The 15,059-nt window shown below is 41.9% G+C and overlaps 1 protein-coding gene across 2 annotated transcripts in view; it reads right to left on the reverse strand.

The window, feature by feature from the left end:
• The window catches only part of APPBP2 (amyloid beta precursor protein binding protein 2), a 127,813-nt gene that overhangs the window by 71,970 nt on the left and 40,784 nt on the right, over window positions 1-15,059 (reverse strand). For both annotated transcript variants that reach the window (XM_075589619.1, XM_075589618.1), the window contains exon 2: window positions 6,846-6,934. In XM_075589619.1, coding sequence (XP_075445734.1) covers window positions 6,846-6,934 — 89 coding nt within the window. The remainder of the gene's footprint in view (window positions 1-6,845; window positions 6,935-15,059) is intronic.

The following is a 15,059-nucleotide window of genomic DNA, read 5'->3' on the forward strand; positions in this document are numbered from 1 at the left end:
GGCACTACAGTAATTGACGGAGAAGTATTAAGCATTGGATGTTGGCCATAGCAGGAAAAACTCAGATGTCTGCACTGATGTAGTAAACAAGTAGTTGTGTCGTAGTGCTTAGAGTTAGTCTGTATTTATACCAGCTTAAATACTATGGGGTTAGTGATTGTACCCCCACCGGATCAAACCTCCAGTCCGACAAAACCACAAGACCAGAAGATCTGACTAACCTGTAAGTATAGGTCTAGTCCTCCATAGGGTTGTTTTGTCTTAGCGAGTGCGGGTGTCTAGAGATTGAAAACTTTTTTTTTTTTGGTTCTTCAACATTTTATTAGGATTAATATAGCTGGCAATTAAGTTCCCGGTTAGGATATATCTGATAAATATATCCCTTGCAATGTTCAGGATAAGCATGCATGCCACTAAACACTATGAAACCAGCTTCTAGGTTCTCCACTACTTCCGGGATCACATGGTAGGCATTAGCGTGATGGCGTAACACACCAACTGCCGTTTCACGTCCGATGACGCTTTCTCAAAGTGGCAACCTTAAGAAAGCGTCATCTGACGCAAGCGGCCGTTGTTGTGTTGGTTAGTCAGATCTTCTGTTCATGTGGTTTTGGCAGGCTGGAGGTTTGATCCTGTGGGGGTACAATCACTAACCCCTTAGTATTTAAGCTGTTATCAATACAGACTAACTCTAAGCACGACACAACTACTTGTTTACTACATCAGTGCAGACATCTGAGTTTTTCCTGCTATGGCCAACAACCAATGCTTAATACTTCTCCGTCAATTAGGTATTATTTATAACGCAGTTACTAACATCAGAGGACAGTTCAGATCTCTTAGTAGCTAGAAGGACAAGTATGAATTAGCAGACTACCGCCTAGCAAAGGCAGCGCTAGCTAGTATATATCAATATACATCCTAAATGTCCTTGCTGCTATTTCTACGCCACTAACCATCTACTTCCAGGAGTAGCACCTTCAGGAGCAACATGACTGTTACAAAGTATATATACAGCAACATGTTCTATACTGTACACTGTGGAAGTGTTCATACAACACTTCAACCGGTAACAGTATATTCATCAACTGTTTAACAGTGTGTAATAGGCAGCAAAATCAAAATTGTTGCCTTTAACTACCATCCATTTATTATAATCAGTGGTCGACAAATCACCAAAAAATTTACTCGCCGAACAAAAAAATCTACTCGCCACCTAGTACCAAACGTTTGCTGCTTGGGCAAATAGGCGCTCGCCACGATGTTAAATCCACTCGCCCGAGGCGTGCAAATGTATAGGTTTGTCGAACACTGATTATAATGTACAGTACGCACTAGCACATCCCACAGTGCTTCATGTACGCTCATTATCATGTCAGCATCAAGTATCAGCTGTGTTATGGCTCTACACATGGTAGACTTTGGATTTTTCATTTCTATTGATGTAATAGGATAATTAATATACCTTACTCCTACTACACCAAGAGAGAGAGAGAGTGTGTGTGTGTGTGTGTGTGTGTGTGTGTGTGTGTGTGTGTGTGTGTGTGTGTGTGTGTGTGTGTGTGTGTGTGTGTGTATATATATATATATCTATATATATATATATATATATATAGATATATATATATATACATACAGTGGTCGACAAATCACCAAAAAATCTACTCGCCGAACAAAAAAAATCTACTCGCCACCTAGTACCACACGTTTGCTGCTTGGGCCAATAGGAGCTCGCCATGATGTTAAATCCACTCGCCCGGGGAAAGGAAAAAAGAGGAGAGAGCGCACGCCCATAGCGTATAAAAGTTTTAATGAGGGGGAAGGGGGAGAGAGGGGGGTAAAAAACGCACTTACAAAAATGCAATAAAATCAAGCATATGTGATATATATATAATCACCACCATCCGGTTTAACTGTAGACTCTTGGGGCAGTCCCAGGCTCCGTTGGTAAAGGAGCGACGTCACAGCAGATTCCCAGGGCTGGAAACACCATCCGGTCAAGCTGCAGACTCTTGGGGCCGTCCCAGGCTCCGTTGGCAAAGGAGCACCGTCCCAGCAGATTCACAAGGCAGGTGTGCTATAAAATAGTCCAAGAAAGAGGTCCCGTAATGATGGTGCCTGTAGCACTCGCGTCTGGATCAATACGCTCCAGCGCTTAGTGTAGACTCCAATGTCTGTGCGTCTGACGTCACGACGCTCCCTGACGCGTTTCGTCAGTCACGGCTAACTTTCTCATATGTATATGTATATATATATATATATATATATATATATATATATATATATATATATATATATATATATATATATATATATATATATATATATATATATATATATATATATGTATATACACACACACACACACACACACACACACACACATATACATATATACACACACATATACACATTTGTTGATACTCCACTAGATATGATTAGAGTTAGCGACTATACTCTATCACTAACGACTATCTTGTAGCCCGTGTGCATACCAGCACTTTCATAGGAGCATCAACATTGTTTGGTAATTTTTGTTTGTTTGTCCAACTTCATGTTATATTTATTTATAAAATATTTTACCAGGAAGTAATACATTGAGAGTTACCTCTCGTTTTCAAGTATGTCCTGGGCACAGAGTAAAACAAATAATACATGGTTACAAATACAGTTACATAAATGAACAAGGTATACATTATATACAAGACATTGCATGCACAGTTAAAGAAAATATATATTATGAGCGTATGAAACAGTTACAGACCAGATTAAAGTGTGAGACAGCCTTAGATTTGAAAGAACTTAAGCTGGTGGTGGATATGAGAGTCTCTGGTAGGTTGTTCCAGTTTTGGGGTGCACGGAAGGAGAAGGAGGAACGTCCGGATACTTTGTTTAGTCTTGGGACCATGAATAGTCTTTTGGAGTCTGATCTCAGGTGATAGGTACTGCATGTGGTAGGGGTGAGGAGCTTGTTCAGGTAGCTGGGTAGCTTGCCCAGAAAGTATTTGAGGGTGAGACAGGAAAGGTGAACTTTGCGCCTAGACTCTAGTGATGACCAATCTAGTTCTTTGAGCATTTCGCAGTGATGTGTGTTGTAGTTGCATTGGAGAACAAAACGACAAATTGAATTGTAGAGGGTGTCAAGTTTGCTAAGGTGGGTTTGAGGAGCCGAGCCATATACTATGTCTCCATAGTCAATAATTGGCATTAGCATCTGCTGTGCAATACGCTTTCTGACCAGGAGACTTAGGGAGGATTTGTTCCTGTAAAGTACCCCTAGTTTGGCATAGGTCTTGGTTGTCAGGGTATCAATGTGCATCCCAAATGTTAAGTGGGAGTCAAACCATAAGCCCAGGTATTTAAAACTAGTGACAGGTGTTAGGGTGGTGTTAGCGTTGGTTCTAATCAGGAGCTCAGTCACTGGAAGCTTTACAAATCTTGGTCCCAAATACCATTGTTACAGTCTTGTCAGTGTTTAAAAACAGTTTGTTTTGGGAAATCCAGTTTTCGAGTCTCAAAAAGTCAGACTGAAGTATGTGTTGAAGGTCACAGAGGCTATGGCTGTGTGCATACAGGATTGTGTCATCTACATACATGTGTATTGAGGCTTCCTTACAAGCTGTGGGAAGATCATTAATGAACACTGAGAAGAGTGGGGGCCCCAGAACAGAGCCTTGCGGTACACCACAGGTGATATCCAGGGGGTTGGAGTTAGAGCCTGAGATGGACACATGTTGGGATCTTCCTGATAGGTAGGACTGAAACCAGTTTAAAGCATGTTTCCCTATTCCAGAGCTCTGGAGTTTGTTAAGCAGGATAACATGATCAACTGTGTCAAAAGCCTTTGCAAAATCTAGGAATACTGCACCAGTGAGTTGTCCCCGTTCCATTCCGCACTGGATTTCATTGCAAACTTTTAGCAGGGTAGTTACGGTGGAGTGTTTGGGACGAAACCCAGACTGGAATTGGCTAGGGAAATTTGTCTTGGTGTAGAAATCGCTTAATTGGGAGTGGACACATTTTTCCATAACTTTGGATAGAATTGGGAGAAGTGAGATTGGCCTGTAGTTTGAGACAGTGTTTTTGTCCCCACTTTTGAAGATTGGGACAACTCTGGCAGTTTTCCAGGTCTTAGGGATATGGCCTGCAGACAGGATAGAGTTGACTATGGACGCAATTGGTTTGGCAATGGCTGGGGCACCAAGTCGTAGGAACCTAGATTGTAGAAAGTCGGGTCCACATTGGCTGCTTAGTTTTAGTTTGAGGAGCGCTTGTGTAATCTCCTCTTCAGATACTGGGCTAAATTGAAAATTGTGGGCAGTGTTGGGAGGGGGTGGGACTATAGGGGTACTCCCAGGATGAGATTCAGGTTTGGGGTTTGTGCTGCGTTTCGCTAATAAGTTAGTGGCACACCCCACAAAGTAATCATTGAATGCATTTGCATTGTCAGTGGGGTTTGTCAGAGTAATATCCCCCTTAGTGATATTACTTGGTTGTTGATGGTTAGGAGCCTGGAATATATTGTTGATAACCTTCCAGAAGTTAGCTGGGTTTGATGTATTTTGGTGGAGATTGTCAGAGTAATATTGTGCTTTTGCATACCTTGTTTGCCTTGTGCACACGTTCCGCAGGCATCTGTAGTGATTGAGATCCTTGGTAGTGCCAGTTACTTTGTAGCTTTTCCACAAGGCATCCCTGAACTGGTAGAATGCTATAAGGTCAGGTGTAACCCATGGAAGGTGGGCCCCCCGTACCCTTATTTTGCGTAGTGGAGCATGGGTATCGCAGAGTTTTAAGAACTCGGATTGGAAATAGTCGAGCGCAGAATCAGGGTCGGGAATTAAATCGATTCGGTGCCATGGGCAGTTGGTAAGGTCATCCAGAAACTGTTGTGAGTTAAAGTTTTTAAATGTTCTAGTGAGGAGAACTTTAGGGCTTGAATGGGGCGGTTTAATTTTCCTTACACAGTACACTATTGCATGGTCACTGAAAATATCAGGAAGGATGCCAGAGGATTGGATTCTGCTGGGGTTTGAGGAGAGAATCCAGTCTAGCAAGGAATGGTTATGCGACTTCAGGTTTATTCGTGTGGGTTGGGAAATGAGTTGCGATAGGTTAAGTGACTTGAGTTGTATCTGGATTTTGTGGTTTTTAGGGTCAAGCCAATTGAAGTTGAAATCCCCTAGAACTAGCAGCTCACTCTTCTCATTCAGAGAGGAAATGGAGGCAAGAAATTGGGTGATATCAGTCAAGGATTGTAGAGGGGCTTTAGGGGGGCGGTAGATGCCAGCAATTATTGTAACTATTAAAGTTTGATTTTAATTACTTAATCACTACATTTGAACTTGGAGTGCTACAATAGGGGCCTCCCCTTTTCTCCGTATTCTCTTATAAGGTTTTGTCTAAGTATACCATTAGGACCAGCACTCAGTTATTTATTGACAGATGCCAGAGCTTGTTCCCCCCCTCTTTTTTTAAAATGTATGCTCTGTAAACTAGCCATAAACATGTTAAGTTGTTCAACCTCATCTTGAGCCCAATAATTGTCATTGATGATTATAGTACTAATGCCAGACAGATTTTCGAGATATATACATATATATATATACACATATACATACATATACATACATATACATATATACATACATACTTCATAAAGTTATGGTGGGTAAAAAAAAGTGACAAAAACCCTCCACAGTAAAGCATATAGCAAATGGAAATATTACTGTATGCTCATTTGCATGTCTTAGACAGGTCTGCAATCCTGCCTTTCACCATTATCACCCAGCACACAGCACTTCCACTGCAGCAAGGGATTCTGGGAAATGACATGCAAATGAGCACACAGTGCCACCTTTTGTTTCAAAACCATTTAACATGGTCCCCTATAAGCTTAAGCTTGCTGCATGTCACAGCTTTGAGCACAGCCTGGGTTAAGATGCATAGCCAGTAAACCCACCCATAGACAGCTGTTACGACCTAAATGTGTCTCCTCAGTGTGGGGTTGGTTATATTGGCTTTGCAAAATGAAGCAGGGATAGGTTTCACCACATGTTTTTGTCACTTTTTTTACCCACCATAACTTTACTAAGTGTGGTGAAACCTATCCCTGCTTCATTTTGCAAAGCCAGTACAACCAACCCCACACTGAGGAAACCCATTTAGGTCGTAACAGCTGTCTATGGGTGGGTTTACTGGTTATGCATCTTAATCCAGGCTGTGCTCAAAGCTGTGACTATGCAGCAAGCTTAAGTTTACAGGGAACCATGTTAAGTGGTTTTGAAGCAAAAGGTGGCACTGTGTGCTCATTTGCATGTCATTTCCCAGAATCCCTTGCTGCAGTGGAAGTGCTGTGTGCTGGGTGATAATGGTGAAAGGCAGGGTTGCAGACCTGTCTAAGATATGCAAATGAGCATACAGTAATATTTCCATTATATATACTGTATATATAATTGTTTTTTTTAGTTCAAATGATTTTTTATTAAGGTAAGCAGAACACAACTACAAGGCCAGACAATACACCAAATGCCCACATGCAAAGTCATAGGCAGCAGAATCAAATCTCAATTCTTTTTGAAGGATTTAATTCAGTGTGTATAAAGGAAATCGGAATTCAAAGGGAAGAAGAGAGTTAAAGCTCTGAATAACTTACTAAATAGTACCAAACATTGCCGGTTTCTTTGAAAAAAATGTCTTAAAAAGAAACTTCAATAAGTTAACAAAAGGGAAAATATAATTAATATTTTATTAACTTGATGGGGACAAAAGCAACTGTGATAAAAAAAACAGTCTTAAGACCAGTGCTGGGTGGATAACTTATATACAAGGTAAAATTTACTCACCTTTTGTCTAAAGCACGCAACACCTTCGCAAAAACTTCCAATTCACAGAATTCACTGCCTAGCTGGCATAATCGACCTTGTTGGTACAGCTGAAAAACAAATAAGACTGGCAATGAATAGCTGTATACAGCAGATAAAATTAGCAGACCATTAGTTTTTCCATAAACAAGTCCGATTCTGCAATAATTACTACACGGTTGAGGAGTTACGAAAAGTAAGAAAACTATTTCTCTCTATGTCTGCTTCTACTAGAACTTCTGTATGCTATAAGGTCAGAGTACAAAGTGCTGAGCATAGAGAATACAAGATCAATTCTGCCATGGAGATCTTACAAAACAAATTATTAAAGAGAAAACACAATTCGATAAAATAGACTTTAGTCTCAAGAGGGATGGAATAGATATTAAATCAGTGTCTTCTGCTTCCACTTGACACTTCTTGCTAGAGAAAAAAACAGTAACCTATGCAAATGTATTAAAGGAACATCACTAACACTTAACACCCCCTTTATTCATTGTGTGCTTCCAGGTATTTCCAAAAAGACCAATATGTCAGAGCTAGGTCATTAGTTCTGGGAGACCACCCTCCCAAGCCAGCTAAATTGAAAAATATAGTTTAGCTGAACACATATATATTCTCTATTTTTTTTTTTATATATATATTTCAAACGTTTTGATTGTTTTTTGTAGTATCACATTAAGACTTTGAAACAGGAAGAACAATGTACATAGATTTCGTTCGAACAACAGAACTATCTTTCTTTGTATTTAAACATATATTCTGGTCATAAGGTCTTAAGACATTTCATTAAAGCCAACACAAGCTGCATCTTAGCTTTAGAACATTTAGATACTTCTGGGCCTCCAATCGGGAGGCGGATACCTTCAAAGTCTTTAATCTCTTTATTGCTTGAAAGGGGAGAAAAGAACAGAAGAAGAGAGAGAGGGGGGGAGAGGAAAGGGTAAGAAGGGAGGGGGGGAAGGGAGACAAGGGAAGGTGTTCATCCCCTTTATCTCCCCAGCGTCGGCTCCAGTACTAGGTTTTCCCTTTCGTTGAGATATATTCCTGGGCTCTATTTTTCTAGTTCTCAGGCCATGCGTCCCAGACCTTATAATGCTGGTCTGTTTTCTGGCTTAGGAGGGCTGAGAGGAGCTCCATCATTCTGACCTCCTTAACTCTGCGGATAACCTTTTGCTTTAATGGGGCTTTCAGTTTTTTCCATGCAACCGCTATTGAGCAGCGTGCTGCGGTGAGAATGAATGCCGCCAATTTCCTTTGAGGGGTCAGGAGTCCTTTTATGGGTTTGGCTAGTAGAAAGGACAGCGGGTCCATCTCTATGCTCTCCCCAGTAATATCTAGAATCATAGTTCTAATCATGTTCCAGAAAATCTGGATCTGGGGACAAAACCACCAGATATGTACCAGATCTCCTTTCTGGCCACATCCTCACCAACAAAGATCGGGTAGGCCAGGGGAGATCTGGCTCAGCCTACTCTGAGTTAGGTACCATTGAAATAATATTTTATATATATTTTCTTTTATAGTAGTACAAATTGAAGTTTTTGCTGCTGATTCCCAGATATTCTCTCAGTCATCTTTATCTATTTCCGTATTGAGGTCCTCAGCCCATTTTTTCATATATCTATGATTGACGGCTACTATTGGCAGTGATATTCCCGAGTAGATCTCCGATGTCAGACCCTTTTTATATATACCGCTTGCACATAACTTTTCAAATTTTGTTGGTTCTGTACATTTTGTTTTTTGGGATATAGCCAATATAAAATGTCTGATCTGGATAAAGCTAAATAGCGGAAAGTGATGGGGGTGGAATTTCTGTTGAAGACCTTGGAATGATATTATTGAGCCTTTGTCCATTAAATCCGCCACCTTTTGGACATTAGCCTCTTTAAAATGTTTTAAATCATTAGGGGCGCAACCCAGAGGGAAATCCGGATTACCAAAAATAGAAGTTAATATGGAAGGAGAGGTTGTCAATTTATATTTTACTTTAATCTTGGTCCATGTCTTCCACGTAAACCTCATTGCTCCCAGGCCTGTCTTGCCGAAACCATCACCCCCCCCCCCCCCCCCTCGGGACCATAGTATTGCTGCGAGAGTGAGGGGAGAGACAATCTCCAACCAGCAACACAAAACTGCATTGTTACACCAAACCACCGCTTGCTTTAAGTGGGCTGAGTAATAGTATTTAATAATATCTGGTACTCCCAGGTCTCCACACTCCTTAGACGCTGACATTACCGACCTTGCCACTCTTGGTCTTTTGTTTCTCCATATAAATTGGAAAATTTTATTTTGTACATTTTTGAGTTCCGACAAGGGTACATTGACTGGTAAAGTTTGGAAGAAGTACATGAGTCTAGGGAGAATATTCATTTCAACCGATGCTACTCTCCCCAGCCACGATATTTGGTATCTGTTCCAACACTCTAGATCAACTTTAATTTTGGCAAAGAGGGAGGGAAAGTTACATTTATATAAAGATTCGTATGAATTAGATATTTTGACTCCCAGATATTTGATTTCTGAGTAGCTCCCTTTAAAACTAAAGTTAATTTGTAATAATTTTACTTCAGGGGGCAAAAAGGATAGGTTCAGGGCCTCTGACTTATTATTGATTTTATAACCTGAAACCTTACCAAATTTTTCTAATTGGAATTGTAAATTCGGGAGGGATGTCAGAGGAGAGGTCAGAGACACATCGTCGGCGAATAGAGAAATGTTGTACTCATTGTCTCCAATTTTGATGCCTTTTATATTTATATCGCTCCTGATTGTCGCCGCAAGGGGTTCAATCGACAGAGCGAAAAGGAGTGGGGACAAGGGGCAACCCTGTCTCGTACCATTCTTGATTTTTATGGGATTTGAGTCTCCTCTCGGGAGCTTCACAAATGCTGTTTGTGTTTTATATAGGGCTCTAACCACTTCCAAATATGAGTTCTTAAAACCAAAATTAATCATTGTTTGATCTAAAAAGGACCATTTAATCCTGTCAAATGCTTTTTCTGCATCTAGACCTAGCAGGATGGCCTTTGTCCCCGAAAGGTGTTGTGAAAGTTTGATATAAAGCCCGAGTAGGGGGGGTGCACTAGGATCTATGCAACCATTTTTGTTTCTCTCTGTTTGTCCTTCATCTTATTTTTATGTAGTTATTGGAAGAAGCTTGAATGAATGAGATTTGACCTCAGTGATCTTGCTATTCTGTAAGTCCCAGATTCCCTCATGGTCTCTCTTCCGAAACTAATCTCTATATATGCCAGGGGCAAGGGGGTTGGGGGGGGGGGGGGCGGGGAGGTGAACGGTATGCATTACCAGTTTGAGATAAAGAGCTATTCCCATGTAAAACTCCAATTTGTGTGGGTGGATGTGTTTGCAAAATAATTGGAAGTTAGGAGCAATAAAGATAAAAACTTGCTTCTCCCACTTCTCCTTATTTTTCAATAACAGCCCTAAATTTAGGAATGTGATAATTGTATGGTCATAGGAAACCTCACCCCAGAGGTGAACCAAAGTGTAAAAGTTATGTAGTAAAAACCTGTCTTTTCTGGTATTGATTAGGTATACGTATCAACAAAAGGTCAACCCCTCCTGGAGGGGCGTATTATTATAATTTTCTGTAAGCCAGCCCATCTTGGTGCATGAATTATACCTCAGAAGGGTATAAAGATTATGTGATTCTCACTGTATGGCATAAGAGCTCTTGCATTGAGCTCTCCTCCGTGTATACTCATAATGAAATAAACGCTTACTTGATTCAACTCTGAAAAATAATAAACCCGTAACTATTGTATTTTTTCTCGCATTCACAGTATGGTCGATAATATTTATAATTTTACGAGTATTATCCAAAGCTTGTCTTCCAGATATGAAACCCACCTGTTCTTTGTGAATCAAGCTTGGAAATATTGGGTTTAGCCCAGTGGTTCCCAAACTTTTTCGGTTCAAGGCTCCCTAAAACGATCAGGATTTTTTCAAGGCTCCCTAAGGCGATCAGGATTTTTCCACTGCTCCCAAAGTGAAAACAAAGTTGTAAATACATACCTAACAGATGCAGTGCGCAGTTGGTGTCTCTCTCACGCAGACACTCTCTCTCACACGGGGCAAATCAGAGCGGGGGGGGATGAATCGGAGCAAGGGGGGGGGGGGAAATCGGAGCCAGGGGTGGAAATCGGAACGGGGGGGGGAAATCGGAACGGGGGGGTAAAAGAGGGGCAAGGGGGAAGCAAGAAAGGCATGGAGCAGTACTCACCACGTGCTCCATGCTGGAAGAGGCGGGACTCGCTTTGCAAGCTCGTATAGAGTTGCTGCGGGCCAAAAAAAATTCCTGGCAGCGTGCCAACACGCTGAGCGCGCTAAATTCTGTCACCCCGTGGTGACCGTGTATTTCTCTCCTTTCCGTCTCACCCTCCCGCCTCGCATGTATTTCTCTCCCCTGCTTCTCCCTCTTACTCCCTCTTTTCCTCACTCACCCCTCTCTCCTCTCCCTCAATTACCCCAAGCTCACTCATTCCGTCCTCCCCCCATAAGATATATACCCAAAAACTTCCCACCCCGAATACATACAAAAATATCCCAACACCCCAAATATATACAACCTCCCCCCAAATGCATACAAAAACCCCCCACCTACCCATATATATATATATATATATATATATATATAATACCCCAACTACATATATACAGCTTAAACCTGTTATAGCGCGAATTCGGTTATAACGCGGTTTTCACGTGGCTCCCGTTTAAAAAAAAACTGCACACTGCACACACTACTAGCACACACTCAGCACTCACTGCACACTGCTCACAGCACTCACTCTCACTGCACACACGCACACTGGACACGCACACTGCACACACTCTCACTGCACACTGCACACACTCCCACAGCACTCACAACACACTCTCACAGCACAGCACACCTCCCACTCCCCTCCCTACCTTTGATGTCGGCTGCTTAGATCGGAGCGGAGCTGGCATCAGGAGGAAGGGGGGTGTCGGGAGGAGGGGTGTCGGGAGGAGGGGGGGTGGTGTGGATGCCGGTAGGGGGGGGTGAGTGAGGAGCAGGCTGGGACTCGGAGGGCCGCGTGGGCTAGGCCCAAAACTGATTATGCCGCGGAGTGCCGGTAGGTGTGGGGGCCTCGGTTGGGGGAAGGAAGTGGATGCTGGTGGAGGGGAATGGATGCCGGTGGTGGGAGGAAAGGAGCAGGTTGCGGCTGGACTCAGAGGGCCGTTGCTGGGGGAAGTGTAGGGCTTCCGGCCACCTCTTCCTTCCTTCCTTACTCCCTCCCGATCAGACACGCGGCGGCCATTTTTTTAAAAATTAGCGCGACCCCGGTTCTAGCGCGGTCGGATCGGGTGGCCCCCGAGGAACGCGCTATAACGGGGTTTAGCTGTATTTACCTTGGGGATGATCTCCTTGGGGATGATGGTCAGGCCGGTGGCTGCAGGGGGGGGGGCACGGCATGCTGGTGTTGCGGGGGTCCGATGCTAGGGGGAGGGGGGTGGCGGGACGGCCCAGTGCTGCAGGGGACGGCGGTGGCGGGGCGGTCCCTGCACGGTGGGGGGGGGGGAGGGAGTCGGTGCTGCGGGGGCCTGTGCCACGTTGCTGCTCCCACGTGCGTGAGGAGTGCTGCTGGGAGACATCTGTCTCCTGATTCTGCTCCAGCGCGCGCCGGCCTCGCTCTCACGCCGGAAGGGTAACCCAACCGACTTCCGGCGTTGGCAACAGGGAGACCCGGCGCCGGGTGCAGCATGTTTTTTTTTTTAATTAACTGGTTCCCGGCCCCTTGTCCCTCGCTGCTGGTGGCCCTGATCGCGGCGTCCCTCTAGGCAAGCCACGGCGCATCAGGGCACCGCGGAGCACAGATTGGGAACCACTGGTTTAGCCTATTTGCTAAGATTTTGCTGTCAATTTTTAAGTCTGAATTTAGAAGGGAGCTCGGCGATAGTTACCGCAATATAGTGGGTTTCTTCCCTCTTTATGGATAATTGCCAGGTTAGCCATTGACATAGAGGGAGGGATATCCTCCCCTTCCATAAAAGAGTTAAAAATCATTATTATTAGGTATGTGGCTAGCACTGCCTTAAACTTTTTATAATATTGATTTTTAAAACCATCTTGACCTGTTTTTTATGTATTTTTAATTGTTTGATAACCTCTAAGTTCCTCTATGGATATTTTCTCATTTAATTTTTGGATGGTTTCTTCCGACAATACAGGCCTCGAGATATTTTGTAATAGCCGACAATCCGGGCTGTATTTTTTGGGGGTTGTTTAAATTGTATAGGTTCTATATATTTTTAAGTACCTGAGCAACAAAATAATGATCAAAAAGCTAAATTACTGTGGAAAGTTTTACGATCAGTGTTGCAAAAAGATGTACGTTGCAAGTTGACACTTTAGTGAGCAACAAGAGTTCTTCATAGGTGTATTCTGTGTACAGAGCTTTGAAACAATCTCGGACTTAAAGCTGCAGTTCAGTCAATATCCTGCATGTGTGTTTTTTTTTAATAAATCAGTTCTGTAGTAAGAAAAAATACTTTTAGCATTTTCTGTTTTAAAAAAAACAACTTTGAAAGACCAATTTTCTTGTATTCTATTTTAACAGCCATTTGCTAATGTCCTGTCCTGTCACAAGCCCTGGCACACCCCTTTGTCAGCCCTGCCCTCCCTCTAGCACATGTCAGTGCACGAGTGCTCATGAATATTCATGAGCTTCCACTGAGAGAAAGAAGCAGAAGAAAAACAGATCCCTTCACTAATTATGTCACCAAATTTCGCCTATCAATACATGGAGAACGAATTGACCTGTAGCTATACAGTTCTTTAGGTAATTAGAGATTGCACACATGAAACTATTGAAGTAAAAAAATAAATAATAAAAAAAAAAGACTGAACTGCAGCTTTAAACGGGTGCACATGCAGTGTAGACTTGCAATAGTTCTTTTGAAATTTTTACATTAATAAAGACCTTTCTAGTTGGTTCATTAAAAAAGGTATCAACCTACAGCAAATCGAACCACACAAAAGCATGTTAAAATATCCCATAATCAAAACATTTATTTTTAAACGCAGGAAGCGTAACTGCTCTTCTATATACCCCTTTAAATGCATAGTGACTTCTTTAATTAATTGCTAAACAGAAAAGCATCCTCTGGAAATATATAGACCAGTTAAAAAAAAACAACACACACACACAACCATTTTGCCCCAATTTTGAGTGCAGGGCTTGAACAGCGTGTTTTCCCATGGAATGGTTAACAACTACTTTGCTGCTAAAAGATAAAAAAAAATTCTTGCATGTTTTCACAACGATGTAACACTTCATAAAAACATGTCAAATGTAATACAAGGTTATTCAAAATGCACAGGTAAATTGTCCATCCACCTAGACACTATACTGTCACTACAGAGATTTGATGCTGAATCATATATAAACTTCTTCTTACTTCTATGCAAAGCTGTATTTCTTATTTGAAAGAATTTTTATCATAGCATAATTGTACTGTAAGATGCAAGCACCTATAAAACTTTCTATAACAAATCAAATCAGTTTTGCCAACGTCTTTTTAGACCAAGTTCTCTATGTTGGAAACCTTTCTTCTTTGTTTTATATGGTAACCTCAAATTTTACATGATGTCGTTCATCCTTATTATACTGCACTGCAGAATAATACTTCTACCATAAAAATTATGCATGGTAATTGTGTCAAGTTATCTGCTCAGCTTCTAGGCATCTTCTGCCCACAGTAAGTGTTACTCTATTGATGTACAAATAGTGGAGAGCAGAAGCAAAAGTGACATACAGGAGACAGACAGAAAGTACATTTGTATTGCATGACTTATGGTTATATTTTTTCATACTAAAGGATTGCTATTTGGTTTGATACTTGAGAATGTTTTAAGTACCTGAGCATGCTAATTAAAAAAGAAAATCTATAAATGTCCGTTTTAAGTTAATTGTACCACTAATATCTCTGCGTGAATATTATAGATATTTTTGTTTTGCTAGCTTGGTGCCTCAATCAACTCATCCCAGTTTAAAGCAGCAAAACATGTAGCACTGCGTGATTACTTACCTCTAAGGGTTGCCAGTATCTAGATGCAGCAGCCATAATTTTAAGAAATCATGGCGCCGTTTGTGTGCGCTGATATACTCCATGCAGCATTAACACCGCCAATCGCCCCAG

Source organism: Ascaphus truei, chromosome 3 (genome assembly GCF_040206685.1).
Source record: "Ascaphus truei isolate aAscTru1 chromosome 3, aAscTru1.hap1, whole genome shotgun sequence".
Taxonomy (NCBI): domain Eukaryota; kingdom Metazoa; phylum Chordata; class Amphibia; order Anura; family Ascaphidae; genus Ascaphus; species Ascaphus truei.